Raw genomic sequence first — 18369 nt, 5'->3', positions numbered from 1 at the left:
CCATCGCTTCTGCTCGCCCTGCTCCCTCTACTGGTCCCTCACTCAACCAGCCTCTCTCCACGCTGCAGCGTGCAGCCCACTGTTCCCAGTGCACGCGCTATCCCCACACACCGAAAGCAGGGCTTATTCGTAGTTCTCTGCTCACAACAAGGCTGGGAGGGAGAGCCAGTTTTGCCTCGTGCACGGCTTGTTTTTGCTTAAGCAAGTGCATCGTCTGTAAACCGCTCGGTTGCAGTCTGCGCTTTGCATGGCGCGGTGACATTCGGTCTTCTCTGACATTTTGCACAGGTTTTTTTTTGCGAGCAAATTTTGAAGTTTTTGCCTCGCGAACGCGCGTGCATCTCGGGGCGCGCGCGTGAGTGCGTGCGTGCTTGCGCGCGCAGGGGGCGCAGGCAGGCAGGCAGGCTGGAAGGAAGGAAAGATCCTCCTCTCCTCAGTCTGTCGACTCCACTCTAGTCTGTGAGTGAGTGTGAGTGTGTGTGAGTGTGTGTGTGTGTATATGTGTGTGTAGAGCTGAGCTGAGCTGAGCTGAGTAGTTAAACAGTGGCAGCAGCGGCAGCAGCGGCGGCGGCAGCAGCTTCAAGCCCGGTCCGCTGTGGTGTTCTCCGGGATACTGGCTAAGCAGACCGCGGGACCTTTACCCAGCCCTTCGCGCTCGCTCTGGACCGCTCTGGACTCCTCTGGACCGCTCCGGACCCCTCTGGACCATGTTCCTCGTGCAGTACACAGGTACGAGACGCTGCAACTTTCCCCTCGCGGTCACGCACGCACGCACGCACGCACGACGGTGCCGGGAGACGCCCGGTGCAGCGGAGAGCGGAGAGCGGAGAGCGCGAGCGGGGGAAGGGGTTGAGTCTAGCGGCCAGACAGCTCCACCGTGCCGTCGATGGCCGGGCTCGTCTTTAACGAGGGTGTCTGCGGGAAGAGCGGCTTCTCGTACCGTTGCACCGGCTGGCAGTAACACGAGGCATCTCGCAATCTTGTCAATTGCTCGCGATATTTTAGTAGCATGCTTGTAAATAAGACGGCGAATGCCTCCTATCTGAACCTTACGCAGCTGCCAAACGAGCTAATTTAGTCCCACTTAACAACTCATCGCCTTCGTCTGCCCTCATCAACTGCGTTACAGTATCGATAAAGCCTCAGCAATGATCTCTGCTGCTGAAGACATGCTGAAGGCAGTGGAGAGGAGCAGTGGAGGACTGCAGGTTAGGATCTCTGAAGGATAGCTACCTGCTGTAGGTCCGAATAGCTGCAGAGAAAGTTTCACTAATGTGCATCATGAATCTGACCACGCTTTAGTCATCCAAAACCTTGTATCTCCAACATGACAGCTTTAGAAGAGAAGGAAAGTTAAGAAGGGGTTCTTAACTTTCAGTGGGAGTCAATGTGAGAACAGTGTGGAGAACAGCTGTCAGATTCACATTAAGTCAGTACGAGAAACACAGCAAAGGTGGAGGTACACCAGCAGTCTTGTGTTAGATCAGCCAGCGTAGCTTTTTTAATGAGCTTGTTTGTAGAATTGCCTGGAACTGCTTTCCTGGGAAGCTGTTAGGAGTGATATTTCAGCACTGCGTGATGATGATTAATTCTGCTGTTAGAAGAGAAGGAGACGTGATATTCCTCCAGTGTTTAAAACGTGTGCACTGCTTTAACTCGTTGAGATCATTGAGAGTAAGTAGTGCCGTGCCCGACTGCTAGAACTTCCTCAGTCTGCTTCCTTCTTCATCGCAGATTTATGCAATGTGGAGAAACTTGTCGGCTCGTATTTCTGTGCAGCGGTGGTGATGAGAACCAGGGGTCGCAATTATAGCCATTTTATTTCTCGCCCGAAGTGACAGATGGAACTGTATGTGTCTTCTAGGGTTAGGTCGATAAAGGAAAAATAGTGAGAAATCTGAAGAATCTGCTCGTTTGCTTTAGGGTTTACAGTTTCTGCCAACTCATACCGACATCATAAAACAGGCTCTCAGCCATCAGGCAGTGAGTTCGTGTTAACCTTCTGGTCCAGGAGGACCCCCGGCTCCCAACACACCTGATCCAGCTGATCAGCTAATTAACAAGCTTGCATGTAGTGTTTAAACGTCTAGAGTAGGTTCTGATCCAGTATTCTGTGAGGCGCAGTACCTTTTAGAGCAGTGGTCTCCAGCCCTGCTCCTGGAGCACTACCTGCTCACTGACTAAATCCAACCCTAATCCACCATCTACTCGATCTGCATCAGCTAATTCCTGCCTTTAGAAGTCCCTGATTGGCTGAATGGGGTGTGTTAGATTGGGTCGGATTGAAACCTGCAGAAAGGTAGATCTTTAAGAGGAGGGTTGGAGACCACTGTTTTGGAGGTAAGTCAAGTCATCTGGGTCAAGTCAGGTCAAGTCAAATTTATTTGTATAGCACTTTTTACTGTTTTAACTGTTGTCGTCACAAAGCAGCTTTACATAATTAGTAATTAGTAAAAGACAGAGACAAAAAACAGAAATAACGCAATAGGACATGAAGGATCAAAGACCCCCAGTGAGCAAGCCAGCGGAAGAAACCTTGGGAGGAACCAAGACTCACAAGGGGGACCCGACCCGTCCTCCTCTGGTCAATCCTCGGGTCCTATCACAACTGAGAGCTAGAACAGCTCCTTTGAGTGCGTTTCTACTACAATTCATGAGCAATACTTGAATGCGTCTCTGCGAATATACCATTGTTTATCCCACAGCTTCTGAATTCTGGAAGCCTCCAGCCAATCTGTTGTGGCCCCGCCACTCATAAACAGAGCATGGCTTTTCTGTTGCAGTGCATTCAACAGATGGAGCTCTGTTGTAAATCTTTGTGCAGCCTATAGAGCTCTGCTGTTCTGAGGAATGCCACCGAACAGACTGTTTCTGAAACATTTGTCAAAGCGCTAACCATGTTTTCCGCCCTCTTTCTGCTGTGTGTCTGCGAGTCATGATGACACGGGGCCACATGTGCCGCTTTCCTCTCTGCCATTCGCAACCACTCTGCTAAAGGCCAGAAGCAACCGAATCTCAACATCTGCCTGAATGAATGGATTGTAGCTGCTGGCTAACTAGGATGAGTGTGGTGGGAGTGGGTGGAGGGGAGGGGGTGACTATTCATGCTCTACGACAGCCATTAGCCCAGTTTCAATTCAGAAGTTTGCTCGCTCCACAGTGCCCTTGCTCTGTGCAGCTCAGCCTTGCATTTTATCTGCCTATATATAAGCGACGGTGGGAGAGGAAGCTCGTTCAGAACAAGGGGGAGGATGAAATGTTATAGCCTCGTAATAACCTGCCGTGAAATTTCGGAAGGAGTTATGGGAGTGGACCTGTGCAGGTGCCACTTAGGGGCATAAAATCAAGGGTGAGAAACATCAGTGTGCAAAGAACATCAGTGTTTAAATAAATGAATCGAACCCACAGTGAGGCTGTTCTCCAGATTGAGGGTTTAGCTCAGCCAGGTCTTGCAGGGGATTCCTCCAAAGTGGAATGAAGAATGAAACAAAGAAAGAATAGAAGCTCCGAATTGAAATTTAGCTCCTGATTCTCCTGCACACCGCTAGCTGATGGTGGGCTGGAAGAGGCCTTTTAAATTGCACATAATGGATAGTCCCTGTGCTTTCGCGGGGGGAGCGTTCAAGCCAGAATGAGACAGAGAGAAAAGGATTGGGAAAAGAGTAAAAATGCATTTTTTTTTGCAGGGCAGACAAAAGGGCTCCCAGGGAAAATACAGGTAGAAATGGGTTTGAGGATTAGGAGTGGGTAGAGATAGGACATGGAAAGTGAAGAGGGGTCTCTCTGATTTGAAGATGCGCTCTTCAGTGTTTTGTCGCCTCCAAAAACGTTGAGAGGATTCGATTCTGGAAACTCCATCCAAAGACATCCGGTAAATCAAGAAATGAGGAGCAGGGAAGAAATCCCAACTCACATTTAGAAAGCATTCAGAAGACATCTGCTCCTGGTTGATGTTAATGGAGGTAAATCTATAAGGGTTTTGTGGGAATTTGGTGCAAATGTAGAAAGTCCAAAAAAGTCCAGAGAGTCCAGCACAAGGGATTGTGTTCTGCTCAGCCATTCTCTGTTTGTAAACACTTTTAGTGCAGAAGGCTTTAAGAAATCTGCATTACAAACCTGCAATTGAGTGATGTGTTTAAATGCAGAGTTTGCACAGCTGGCCTGGTGGTACTTGGGTGTTTCTGTGGAAACAGACCTGTTGCTATGTTATTCTGATCTCAGTAGTGGGTTCTGCTGCGGGGGTGCTGCAGTTGCTACTGTGTTCTAATGTTATTGGTACAAGTTTGCTCCAAGACCTCGGAGCAGTTTGGTTAAGTTCACCCATTATTTGTTTGTCCTTCTTCGATTACTTATTCAGAAGCCTTCTCTGCAAGGAAATTCTCTTTAAAGCATCAGGCCGCTTTAGTAAGTCCATGACTGTGGCTGGTAGGGTGTTTTTTTTGTATACATTCATGTTTATATATTTTTAGATAGCCTTTCAAAAGCAGAGACGTGGCCTGCATCGTAGGTAGAGGTATAAAAAAAATCAGTTTACTTTGAGTTGCAGAGTTCAGCCTTCAAGGTCTTTAATGTGCATGATCTGTTTTTTCTTAGCTTTGCATTTCAGCCAGTGTCCACTAAAGGTTTTAAATAAAGCTTCTAGCGAGACATGGCGGCATATGATTGTTTATATAAAGGTTTCACTGCAAGACAGTCCAATTCTGTTTGAGTTTACAACACTCTAGATGTGGGAAGTGTGACACTCACTTCAGAACATTTTCTGGCAGCATATAAAGAACACCAGTTGCATGTTTCATTGCCTAGAGAGTCCTGATTAGTGAAGAACAGTGTATGAACCGCTGAACAGTAATTTCTGTACCATCACATTACTATATACTAAATATATCACTACTAGCACATTGCTAGTATATTAAATATATAACCACCAACTCGTTACTATATACTAAATATATAACCATCAACTCATTACTATATACTAAATATATCACGACTAGCACATTGCTAGTATATTAAATATATAACCACCAACTCATTACTATATACTAAATATATCACTACTAGCACATTGCTAGTATATTAAATATATAACCACCAACTCGTTACTATATACTAAATATATAACCATCAACTCATTACTATATACTAAATATATCACGACTAGCACATTGCTAGTATATTAAATATATAACCACCAACTCATTACTATATACTAAATATATCACTACTAGCACATTACTAGTATATTAAATATATAACCACCAACTCGTTACTATATACTAAACATATCACTACCTGCGCATTACTAATATACTAAAAATATAACCACCAACTCATTACTATATACTAAATATATCACTAGCAACACATTACTAATATACTTAATATATAACCACCAACTTGTTACTATAAACTAAATATATACGTACCAGCACATTACTATTATGCTAAATATATCACTACCAGCATATTACTATATATGACCACCAGCACATTACTAATATACTAAACATATCACTACCTGCGCATTACTAATATACTAAAAATATAACCACCAACTTGTTACTATAAACTAAATATATAACCACCAACTCATTAATATATACCAAATATATCACTAGCAACACATTATTACATACTAATATATAAAACAAAAACTCATTAGTATAAACTACATTTATAACCACCAGCACCGATTTGACAACTCTTTATCAGCTGTACATGGCTGTAGTCCTACCAGTCAGCCCTTTTATTGAGGGCTGACGTTGCAGTCCCACTTGCCTTTGCCCAACAAACCTGTTGGAATGCCTCCGCACTGAACAGTCGTGCCAAACATGTGACTGTCATTTCCGCTACATCATTACTTTTTTTAAATAATGTATTTTCATCACCGTTGTTCACATTTCTTCTTCATCAATAAACGTATCATCCAAACGTAAAATTAAGTAGATTTGCATGAAAAAGTTAGAAGAAAATTGCTTGGCAGGAGATGTAAAACCAGAGTTGCTTTATTTATCTAAAGAAGCTCTGGTGAACCTCAGAAAAGTGTTCATGATAACCATCTTGTGTGGATTGAATATTGCAGTACACCTTATTATAGAATATTATCAGCACATGGCTGATGTAACATTGTCTTCAGGTATCATTTATTATCCATTTATCTCTCACCCCTCACTTGTTTCTTGTTGGCATTCTGCATTTTTATTTGTCTGTGTCTTTCACATCAGTCATGGAATATTGGCGCTGAATTATGTGTCTGTGTCTTTGTGTGCGTATGTACCGCTACCCACCCATTGTTGAGTCGTTCGCTTGACTCGGCTCGTTCCTGCACTTCCTTGCAGCTGCGGTGTTCTGGCTGTAATAAAGTTTTTGTCCTCATGCTGGTTTTCCCACGCGGACGTTCCTGCAGATCTCGCGCGTCTGTGGGCTTTCAGTTGCTTGCTAATTGAAAGCCGTGGTACCCAACGCCGAGGGCCGCTGCAACTGATAATTGATACTGCAACAGACGCTGTTCTGTCCCTGATAATGAGGAGCCACATTGCTTTGTGGCCTGCTGGGTAAGCTTCCTCAGCACTATTTTTGCTCCCTGAATTTTTTTTCCGAATCCCTTTCTTCAGTCGGAAGAGGCCGTTTTAACAGTATAATGAGAGAGCAGTTATAAATATTTACTCTGTCAGTTCCAGCTTTCAGAGAAAATGGTAAATAAAAATGTGAGTAATATCACAGCAAATGCAGCCTATGGAAAAGAGTGGTGGTGGTGGTGGTGGTGGTGGTGGTAAGGGGTCTTGTTTAATGTAGGAGGATCTCACTTCAGACTAGCCTGGCATCGAGCCCTGGCGAAGTGATCGACCCAGCTTTCTACAGCGTAGGCCCACTCGTCCATCCCAAAAGTTTTCTCACCCAGACCCGAGTCTCGGTCGGAAAAACATGCACGGACTGTTTCTAATTGTTTTTATGAGACTTTTGGTTTATTCATTCAGCTCTGCCGTCTGTCAGCCATGCCAGTGCGAAACTGCACAGTGCTATCACTGGAGTCCCGTTCCATCTGTTGAGCCGACACCGGGGAGTTTGCTGTAACACCATCACAATTCAATATTTCCTCTTCTTGTTTAAACCCTTTCTTTTTGTTGTCATTGTATTATTGCTTAGCGCTCAGTTGTCCTGACTTTGCTTCACGGTGCACCCTTAAAAACAAGGGTGCTACAAAGAGTTCTGCGAGATAGGAATGCCATAGATGAACCATTTTTGGTTCAATAATAAACCATTTTTCCAAAAGAGTTGCAGTGAAGAGTGTGAAGAGCCTTTAAATAGGTAAAGGACCTTGACATCAAATTCTTTAAACCTGTAAAAGGTTCTTCACACATACATCTCTTTTATAAAAGTGGTCCTTAATGGAACCAGAAATAGTTCTTCTGTGGCATGGCTCAAAGAAAGCTTTGTAGCACCTTTATGTTTAACAATGTAGAGTCTTTGTGTGTGTGTGTGTGTGTGTGTAGGTGCTTTTGAAAAAGTAATTTCTAACTATACATGCCTACTGATCTGGCTTCCGCCTCGTCGAAATCAGGGCAGTGTGGATATGTGATAAAACCCCCTGAATGACCAGTCATTTATGAGGAAAGATTTCAGCTGAAGGAGGCCTGCTGGCCTCTGTGGGTGAGTGATGCGTTTTGGATTCAAGTGTCCGTGACTGTGGCCCTTCGGATGGAAATGCTCCCTGAAGTGAAAGTGAAGAAAGAGACAGGAAGCCCTTAGTCTCAGTTGAGAATCCTTCCAACTGGCCAGGCCTCATTATCTCAAGCTAAAGCAAGCAAGCATAATGGCTGAGAGGGAGCTGCATCCCTAGCTGCGCTAAATAATGACATTGATGGCTCCTGCGTTGAAGCTGGGGGAGGAAAGGCTAGGTTTCAAGGTCTACCTGTCACATGTTTCTAGCGCGGGTGCAATCATGATAGAATTCTGTCTTCACTGAGAGTCCCCAGATGACATTTAGTCAATAGTACACACTGTTGTTTTCAGAGATTTAGGCATTAATGCACATTAAACACGTTCTAGCCTGTACCGTGAACATTGCAGTGCGCATTATGCCATGCGCATAACAGTATGCCAGCAGTATACACTGTGTATGTTATTTGTTATAGTGTGTGGAAGTAGTTCTTTTGGGACAGTTCAGATCTTTTGTTTCTAGCTTACAGTAGCTATCTCAAGCTGACAAATCACCAGAGCGGGCAGTGGCCGTACATTAAGGCTCTCTGGTAGGACTGCTTCACTTGCAAGGAGAGAATAAGCTACCAGAGCTCTCTATCACTGCCCTCCATCTCTCGGAATACGAATAGGTTGTCTAATTTAGTCCCACTATCTAGAGACCTCTGCTCCTTTACTAATAAGGATGTTCTCTGGACTTTTTTTTCCAGAGTACTTAATAAATCTAGACCTGATAACACAATATTAGGTGATGTATATCACATGCAAAATGCAAAATGATGTGGCAAGTTGAATATGGTGTTTTCTGATGGCAAATTTTACAGCATGGGAGAATTGATAATTAAAATGTGTAGCACTGTGTGAGGAATCTCTGTGTGAGGAATCTCTGTGTGAGCACAAGATCTTGTCAATAATTGTTTCCCCAATGAAAATAATATCAGTAATAGTGTATTGATTCTCAAAAACACAGGATACATTTTTTATTATTATTTTATATGCAAATATTGGTGACAGACAGCGGTTCACTTTGCCTACTAGATAGTAGTGTTGTACCCAGTCTTCAGATCCAACTGTTCTGCTTGCAAGTACATTTTTCTCATGTTCAGATTTTCTTCATGTAATGGTTTGTTGTCAGTTGTCCTAAAATTTTCCAAAACAAAGAATTCCATCACAAAAATATCATTTTGCTTGCTGTATCGCAATATATTGTAATATATTGAATCCTTACCCCTGTATCCTTATATGTATCATATTGCCAAATTCTTGCCAATGCACTGCCCTAAATGTTTGGCTCTGAATTTTTCTACAAAGTGGCTTTGAAGCTTCCTCTCCACCTTAGTATGGATGTTTCAACAGCACGCTGTTGGGGTTACTCTGCATTGTTGCGTGGATGGGTGTTTCATCGGCCTGCTGAATCACCTGGAGACCTCCCATTCCGGCTGACGGGGTGACTTTGTGGCACTGGGACTTCTCAAGTTGTGCAAGACATTTCCTCCCATCCCTGGAGCTCTATCTGGGCCACCTCAGCTCGACTTTGTATCTTGAACAGGGGATTTTCCCCCTGTATGCTGGAGAGTGCTGTGTGTGTGGAACTATATAATGAAATATATTTTAAAAAGTGTTATTATTATTAGTAGTATTATTATTGTTAATCCATTGTACATTTTATTTAGTAAGAGCTTTACAGCCTTCTTTGTGGTCTTAATTCATCAACAAATGCCTATAAAGACCTGAGCAACACAATAATGGAATCGGGTCAATATGATGCAGCTTTGCGAGTCACTGAATAGACATTTTGCACTATTTCAATTTCACTGTATTTAAGCTCTCCAGAGTAGTTCAGTTTCACAATGAAGCTGTAGATTACTGTGTGCTGTCGAGTGTAAACCCTTGAGGTCAACCTCCCATTACGAAGTTCTAGTTCCGCAGGGCCTAAATCCTTCCAATCAGTGCAAGATCATTTGCGATGAAGTGGCTTTGGTGCCTTTTGCACTTTTGCACTTCCTTCTGGTCCTGAGACAGAAGCAGCTGCATGGGTTGAGAGGATGGCAGTAATATTGTTTATCAGTATTGCAGCACAGGGACATCACGGGAGACAAAGTGAACCTGAGTTTTTTTGTTTTTTGTGTTTTTTTTTTGCTGTTGCTGTGGCATTTTTTCCCCCTCCTTTTCAACTCCGCCAGGAAAAACAATTGGAAGCAGCACAGCGCATACCATGATGGATCACCCTAGGGACTCGGGACAGTACATCTCCTCGGTGCACCCGCATCCACCAGTGCCACTGAGAACACGTAAGCAAGCGGCCAGTGGCTCGCCTGAGATAATAGGAGAGATTACACCAGCCTCCTGTTTTTCCTCCATAATGTTGTAAATCTGAGGTAAAATTGCTTTGTTCTCGTAAGTCTCAGCGAAGTCTCAGCTTTGCTAAGCAATGGTGGTGTCCGTATCCTGCGTTCAGAAGAAGGCATTCCTCTCAGCTGCTCTGAGATGAGCTCTGATTTGCCCTCCTATAGAGGCCGCTTTGCTCACCTTAAGGACTTGTTTCTTTGAGCTGAAAAACTTAATGACCCTGCCCCATCTTTGGATGTTCTATTAAAAATTGAGCCCAGCAGCTGCACTCAGTACTGCCTAGTAATTTTCCATTGGCATCCCTGGACTTTGAGGGGAGATCTTGTAATTCTCCATTTCGACTCTCTTTGCATAAACACACAACCCCACAAGTTTCCCCCCTCCTTATAGGAATTAAAATAACTTTTGGGAAAAGTGCACAAATTCAGCCTGTAATTTAGAAGAGGAATGAACAAGCTCACTGTGGGCTTTGAGGTCAGAGGACGTCAAAGGAAGGATTGTGCCTGCATGTTTACAGCCTTTCAGAGGCCTAACTGGACTGACGCTACAAGCAGAGTTTAAAGAAGACCTATTTAGTAAAGACTAAATAGTGTCAAATAACCCAGACCTCATTTTATTAAAGTTCCTAGTGTTTTTTCCAGCTCCCTCAGTGTTGTTTTAGGGCAGTAAAAGGTGACGCATCAAGAGAAGACCGATTTAAGTGCTTGTTTTAACATAGACTTTATTGCTGTGTCTATTTTTACTAGAGGAATGCTTACTGAGATGAGATGAGTGCAGTAAATCACCACCTTTGCTCGTAACACAGGTCAGCTGGGGATCACAGTGTGACCTGAGGTGAACTTTTGGTTCTGTTCAACCAGCTACAGTAGTGATTTAGTTCAGCGAGGACCAATCACAGGATTCTAGTTTCAGCTAAAGCTTTGTTCTGGTAAGTAAAGCAGCCTTTAGTTCTGTAGACGGTCTAGTAGTGTTAGATTTTTGCAGCAAAGATATATGCTATAATATATCATTCCATAGATCTCGTTGCCAAAAATACACAGTCATTACACACACTTAAAAATTAATGGGCTCTTGGTACAATTAATTGGCATAGTACTTTTAAATTATGCGAATGTTCTTTAGCCTTTTTTCAGATGTTCTTCACACTTCGCACATCTCATTTACAACAATTATTGTCTAAAGCAGTGGTTCTTAAATTGGTCCTCAGGGACCCCCCAGATATTTACTATCCAAGCCAACTTGCAAAGCATTGGGATAGAGCTCAGTATGGACTAGACCGGTCACAATGGTGCCTCAAGTAACACCTCTTCACCTGTCGCTGTCTAATCGTTATGTATGAAGGTGCTGTTACTGATGCGCTGATCATTGGGTGCAATGCTCTCTTTTACTACACAGTAGATGGTGCTGCTGCTTACAGACTCGAGACCCGCCTTTAACGGAAAACAGACAAGAGAACTGAACGGCGCGACTGGCTAAACTTGTGGCAACGTTTGTTCTTATGAAAACAAACACGCAAGTAAACACAATGGGCGATGTCGTAGGTCAGCAAATGAATTCATTAGGTCATGTCCATATATATGTATGATAAGTCAAAAATGTAATTATCATGACCGGACTAATGTGGACCATCTGGAGGGCCTTGAGGACTAGTTTGAGAACCAGTGCTCTGAAGAATATTGAAAGGTTTTACTTCTATAGCATTGTTCCAATGAACTTTATTGGCACTTATATTTTGTAAAAGTTCTTTTTAAAGAAGAATAAATAAAGCAACACTCACATCAGTTCAGAGAATTTGCATTAGTGGTGCCCTTTCATTCTGTGTAGCAGTGCTGACCCTTCATGCTGAACACAGCTATGGCCTCAGAAACAGTCCCTCTGGGATCAAGGCTTTCAGGTACAACAGGGCAAAACAGGGCAAAAATGCACACTTTTTTCTGGTGTGTCTAATACTTGTATCCTTTTACAGCCAATCTGTTCTTTAACTACAGTGATGCTTGCTGCAAGGGTCACTGTGTGATGAAGTGCAATTCGTTCATTTGTCAGTTATACAGCAACAAGCAAGCTGAAATGCAATGATGTCTCATACAGAAAGACCCAGACGAATGTGTTGCATCGTTGTGGGATGTGGTTATTCCAAGCAGCATCTCCGTGGCAACAAAGTGTCAGAGGTAGGCCAGTCTGAGGGTACGCGCCAGGTGTGTGGATGTGCTGAGGCTGTGATTGGTTTTCCTCTGGAGTGGTGGTCCTGCTCCGAGAGAGATCTCCACACCAATGGGCCTTAAAGCTAATCCGCCTGTCAGCGCCTTGTCAGCCGGTCCCCGTTGCCCCTTCGCCCACCTGCCAGTGTTGACAGGGAGATCTAGCTTACATCCGGGTTACATCAGTGAGAGCCACTGAACTGAGTCACCCACAGGTGTGAACATCTTCACCTATGATAAAGGAGGAGTGATGGTATGTTTCTAGGTGCACCTCTTTCATTTGCGGTCGCTCGGTTTAGTTAGGAGGCGTGTTGCGGAAGATGGGCTTTTTGGTGTGTAATAGTTGCTGGCTTTGTTGAGGCCAGAGTTACCTTTGTAACTCTTGACATTGAGGTGAGAGCACCTTGGGACAGATGCTAACAACAGCTGACTGAACATCATGGGACTCAACATAGCCATTACAGGGGGGAAGTAATTGGATCCACAAATCAGCAGATGGGTACAGGTTTATAGTGGCACACAGCTTTATGACTCAGTATTTCAGGGCTTGCTTGGGAGCTTGTCATGGCCGTTTTGACGTTGCGAATGGTTGTTGTGAGCAGTGTGCTCTTCACTCTTGATCCTGAAAGGCCTTGTCAGGAAATAAAATAATAATAGTAATAATAATAATGTGGAAAGTCCTCCATGCAGAAAAGTCACTTCCAGCCAACAGAGAAACATTACATTGAAAAAAGAATCATTTAAGTTTATATAGTGCCTTTCTTAAACCCCTGGACAAACTAAATAATCAGAACTACAACAAAACCAACATACACAACTTCACAGCAGACCAAGATGTAAAGTCACTTAGCTGGTCTGGCTAGTGTTCTCCTGAGGCCTTAAAGCCACAAAGTACAGTCACTCTGGTGGTTGCAATGGGAGGACTCCAAGCCATATTTTAGCAACATCACCAGCCCAGCTGCGATGTATAGTCCCTCCATTGACAGGCCATGAAAACATACAAACCTTGCTGCAGAGTAACGCCGGCAGCGGCCCTTGCAATATCCAATCCATGGTGTCAAGTAACTCCAGTGTCAGACTGTGGAAACATCCATGCCTTGATGTGGAGTTACACCGGCAGTGGGACTTAAAACATCCAAGCCATGCTGTAGAGCTGATTGGATGGCCGGTTCTGAATAGGAAGTTTCAGACAAGTCACTTGTGGCCAATAGGGAAACCTCAGTGATAAACACTCAAACTCTACAAGACAATACGAAAACACACAAAACAAAACCTATGTAAAGTGACAGCCAATTAGTGTCAGTGTTCCCACCTGGAATCTCGCGCACAAACATTTGCCTTATTTGTCCTATTCAACATGAGGCACCTGCGGTCTGCAATAGTACCAATTAAGTTTGATAAAATGGCAGTCTCCTCACACATAATTGACTTCTGTAACAGAAAATCCATTGTAGTTTTCATTTCTGCGACCACTCTTAGTTCAGCAGCGTTCTTCAGCCATTGTTGGAAGTAGGGTTGCAGCGGTACCCTGCGGTAACCATTTCAGAAAATATCACAGTTTTACAGTATCGCTGAATACCATATGTCACAACCTTTCCTCTTGTTGTTGTTGTTCTTTTTACTATCATTATTATACACTGATCCTTAAAGAATTTACTCTAATATTTATTACACTTTTTTACCACTTATTAATGGAAATATATGCAACCTCCCACCCTTTGATTAATAAATAAGTAAGAAAGCTGCATGTGAGGTGGAGCTCTTTTGAACCATTTGAATGCATTTTTTTTACATGGTATGATAATCATCCGTTTTTATATTATGGTATACCTAAAATAGTAATAGTAGGTAATGTCAGGTATCGCATAACCATGTAGTTCTCTATTTCATGCGATCTGTGTGTGATATAATTCTAGTAACTGTTCTTTAGACTCCTTCAGAGAAAAGGTGATATCTGGTAATTTCCTTAAAAGAGAAGCCTATTATAGCTTGGGTCAGCTCATAGTTAGGCTTGTTTTTTTAAGCCTTTTTGTAGCAGAAATGGGCATTTTATTCACCTAAAACCAGTATAAATGGACTTTACGGGCAGGAAACGGTAGCAAGAAAAATGTGTGTGTGTGTGTGTGTGTGAGAGAGGGTGAGGACAGAAGCAGGTTGTAGTTTCTGTACTTATCCTGTCCTTCCTTTTAAAACACCCATTTTCTTTCCTCTTTCTTGCTCGCCCTGCCCCTCTTTTTTCCTCTTGATCTACGCTATTGTCACTGACAAAGAGGGAAAGGGGAGGATTAATTGTTTTCCACAGGTAAGCAGGGCACCGCCAACGGCCTGCTTATTTGAATCCCGTCAAGCTCCCATATGCTCAGCGAAATCTGTTCCTCCTCTCCTGGAGTGTTCGCGTGTTCAGTGGAGCGGCGCTGCATTAAGATGGGTCTGGGCCGGGCTCCAGGATCGCCACAGTGCAGCCCAGCCAGCCGAGCCGCTAGCCCCTCAGCATCCTCAGCACATTCATCTTGTCTGCTGAGCTGAGTCTGAAATACCTTTTCCAATGAGATGTTCCATGCCCTTGGCCATCGGGGTTGCACCTTCTGTGATTAAAAGTTGGAGGAGGCGATCGACTCTGACGTCCATCGATCACCTCTGTAAAGCAGCTGTGCAGATGTTGGCCCAGATGTTTTCCTCTTCCGGTTTCTCTCTGGCTAATTGCAGACTACACTGCTGTCTACCACTGCTTGTGGTCTTGGAGCTTAGTGCATCTTCCTGCCCCACTGGAATACAGTATTAATTTTGATGTGCCACTAGCCTGTTCTAATTTCAGCTCTGAAGAGACGTCACTGAGGCTGACTCACTGTCTTACTTACATTTTGTCTTATTTCAGTCCCATAACCCAGATCTCCTTTTGTGCTGAGTGTTTCGGACTTTCGGAAATGTGTTCCCCTGAACTTTTTCAGACTCACCTGCAATGCAGGAATATGGCAGTTGAAATGACTATTGATCTGCAGAGAGCACAGGAAGGTGAAACTCAACCCTCTCTCAGAGTCTTTTTGACTCAGCCTGTATCGATGCGTCTTTTGCCCTTGGATGTCGCACTGGAGTCGATCACGTCATAAGACAGAAATCCTTCTGCCTGATAAATATCTTTATATCTTAGCTAGAAGCGTTACCTTCTAACAAGCCCTTATCATGGTGGAATCATCTCATTTTGGCGCGCGGCGAGACTGCTTTAACAGACTGCTTAGTTTAATCCTTAAACAATTCAGTCCCACAAGGTTGTTGTTTTGTCTGTTGCTTTTAACACAGTGATTTATCACAGAATCATTGAAATGTAGAGAAACCATTTCCAGACAAATGACGGCGGCTCATACTGACAGATGTCTGGGGCTGATGTCACCCTGGAGGCCGGCGGGCCTGTCAGATTGGAGGAATGAGGGTGCTGATGAAAACATCAGTCGAGGAAAAGCGTTGAGAAGCCCACAGTTGGGCTCTCCAAGAGGACTCGGTTGTTCTTTCCAGGCAATTTGTTTTCATTTATTCTGGGCTTGATTTACGACCTGGGTGGGGCGATTCTGTAGAATCAAATACGGCTTTAATTTTTCATTCCTTTTTTGTTCATAAACGGCTGGTACGAAAAATTACAAGCGGTAAAACACACATCAATCATGCTCGGCCGTAAAATTAGCATGTCGTTTTACCCCAGATGCAATGAATATTTGAGCTGGGTTGTGCTGGCGTAGTCATTACATTGTGCTAAACAGGCAGGAGTTACAGGCACACACAGTTCTGTTATTCAGGCTAGAACATTATTCACACAGTGATTAAACTAAACTAAACTTAAACTAAAACCAAAAAAAACCAAAAACTTTACAGTAAAGCGTAAACACACAAATGTTCAACATGTCTGCCCATAGAATCATCGAGTTCAAGCCTAATAATCAGTGAGGCTTGGTTTCAGCTGGTCCTAGGTGTACTGAATTCCACCCAGTCCTTCAGAGGAATGTTTCGGAGTGATCTTGCTGAAAGTGCGCTTAGCCAGTCTCAACAGATAAAAAATTTAAGCAGTGTTCCTGGAGTGCCGCTGCACAGTATCAGTGGGACGTCGGCATCCGAAGACTAAGTAGATCAAAGCTTACATTAGAAATACAGAGTGAAATTCACTCTGATTAGGTTTTTTTTCACCAGTCTCACCCAGATCATTAAAAAAAACGCCTTTGCTCTCTTTCATCTTGTTGGGGGAACAGTTGGTCAGTAATGGACAACAGTAATTATGCACTTTAGAATAGACCTATTAGCATACATAAACCATGGTGCCTTTATAATGAGAAAATGCAAATTGAAGCAGTGGAAATGGCACAGCTTCAGGGTGGAATTAAGGTTATGCCATTTTAATAAAGCTGTTATGGTTATGATTGTTACTGTTGAGGTCTCTGGTGTGTGGCATTAGTTTGTGCATCACATATACACTTTCTTGTCTTCTTGCCTCTTTCCTGGTTTGCTGTTTCCAGCAGATATGAAGTAAAAATGCTTGTAGCGTGAAATGCCTGAATCAATTCAAGGTAATCTGAGCAGTTGGGAATTAATCTCTTAACGCAGCAAGCTTATTACACAATAAGGCGTATTGTTTACTTACCACAAGGATTTCTGTACAAACTGGTAGGGCTATCCTTTGGTAATAGAAGTTTGTAATAACATCTTCGGCCCAACAGTGGGCCATATGCTGTTTAAGGGGTTAATGCTTATTATAGTAGGTGCTAACATATGAGCTGCTTGTTTTTGCCATAAACAAGCTGTATCCACTATATTTTATCTTCATTACTTTAGAGAACCTGAGCTTTCTAAGGTTAGCTTTTTCCTCTCATCAGTTTGATGAGGGTAAATGTGTGTTGTTGTTTTTTTTTTGTTCTTTTCTTTTCTTTTCTTTTCTTTTCTTTTTGGTCTATTATTTATTTATTTATTTATTTATTTATTTATTTATTGTGAGCTATAACCCTCTTTCTCTTGTAAACCCGAATATCTTTCCTCAAATAGATAAGCTGCTCAGTGCATTACAAGGTAAGTACAAGGTTCCCAAGACCTTTTCTAAACTGCTTTGATTTCACAAAGGTGTTTTACTTTTTTCCTCCCCCCTTTTATTAATTAATTCATTAATTAATTCATCCATTCATTCATTCATTTTTTTATTTTTTTGGAGGCTGTGCTCATTAAGCTCATACACGGAGAGCGTTCCCTCCTGTCACAGTGCTTAACATTGGCCTAGTTTTTGGTCATTTTCTTGGACGGAAGAAAGAACCACTTCTGTTTCCCTCAATTCAGCATCATTGCCGTCTGTGTAATGCTGCAAACAAGTGTTCCTTCAGATTGTGTTCTGGAAGCAAACAGATGACCTTCGGGCGAATGCGCTCACGTCTTTACGTTTCAAGACGTGGGTGGGAACACAATGGCCTCTGTTTAGCACGGATTGCAGAGACAGTGACAGCTCGGCGTCAGTCCCTTCCCTTCCGAGCAAATGTTTACTTTGGTCTAACTTCGGCCTACTTTAAGGGATTAAATTTGAATAGTGGCAAAAGCGGTAAAGCGGCTGAAGAGATCCCTTCTTCCCTCTCACCAGGCTACCCACTATGAAGGGGACCTTCTGAACAGACGGCACAGAGCAGAGTGTGTGAGTTCGCAAGCGGTCTGGTGCCCCTTCCCCCTGCCGTCCGCCGTTGCTGCCCACCCTTCTAGCTGCAGAATGCCCGTGGCCTCCAGCAGGGCCCGCCGGTGGTGATGGAGATGGATGGGGGGAGGACGAGCCAAGCTCAGTCAGTGGCGGAGTGACGCTGGCAAGCTCCTCGCGCATTAGTCTTCTCCCTCTGTTTACTCTTAGCTGCTGATTAAAGTGGGGAGCCACAGTCAAGCCTTGCTGTGTTATTTTCTCTAGCTTGTTTCTTTTTTCCCCCTCTTCCTCCTGTCCTAATCTTCTTGTAAGACCAGATAATTAATAGTGAGGTCGACAGGGGCGACTTCGGTTGTCATGTTAATGGATCGGATTCAGCTTGTTTAACCAACATCCCTGGTCGCGGGCACACACTAGGATTTCTGCCAATGAGCTTTCCAGTAAGTCTTGTCCACTGGTGCGTGGCCCACAACA

At 43.5% G+C, this 18369-nt stretch overlaps 1 protein-coding gene across 9 annotated transcripts in view; it reads left to right on the top strand.

Annotated features, from left to right (window-relative positions):
* The window catches only part of enox2 (ecto-NOX disulfide-thiol exchanger 2), a 278033-nt gene that overhangs the window by 78068 nt on the left and 181596 nt on the right, over positions 1-18369 (top strand). The window contains exon 1 of one of the 9 annotated variants that reach the window (XM_072668265.1): positions 10-729. The exons of 7 other annotated variants lie outside the window; for them this stretch is intronic. In XM_072668265.1, coding sequence (XP_072524366.1) covers positions 708-729 — 22 coding nt within the window. In that variant the 5' untranslated portion in view covers positions 10-707. Of the gene's footprint in view, positions 1-9; positions 730-18369 lie in introns of those variants that run through there. One more of the 9 variants, XM_072668269.1, reaches the window with a different exon arrangement.

The sequence above is a fragment of the Salminus brasiliensis genome, chromosome 2 (genome assembly GCF_030463535.1).
Source record: "Salminus brasiliensis chromosome 2, fSalBra1.hap2, whole genome shotgun sequence".
Taxonomy (NCBI): domain Eukaryota; kingdom Metazoa; phylum Chordata; class Actinopteri; order Characiformes; family Bryconidae; genus Salminus; species Salminus brasiliensis.
Note: the sequence above shows the minus strand (reverse complement) of the source record. Positions and strands in the feature narration are given on the sequence as shown.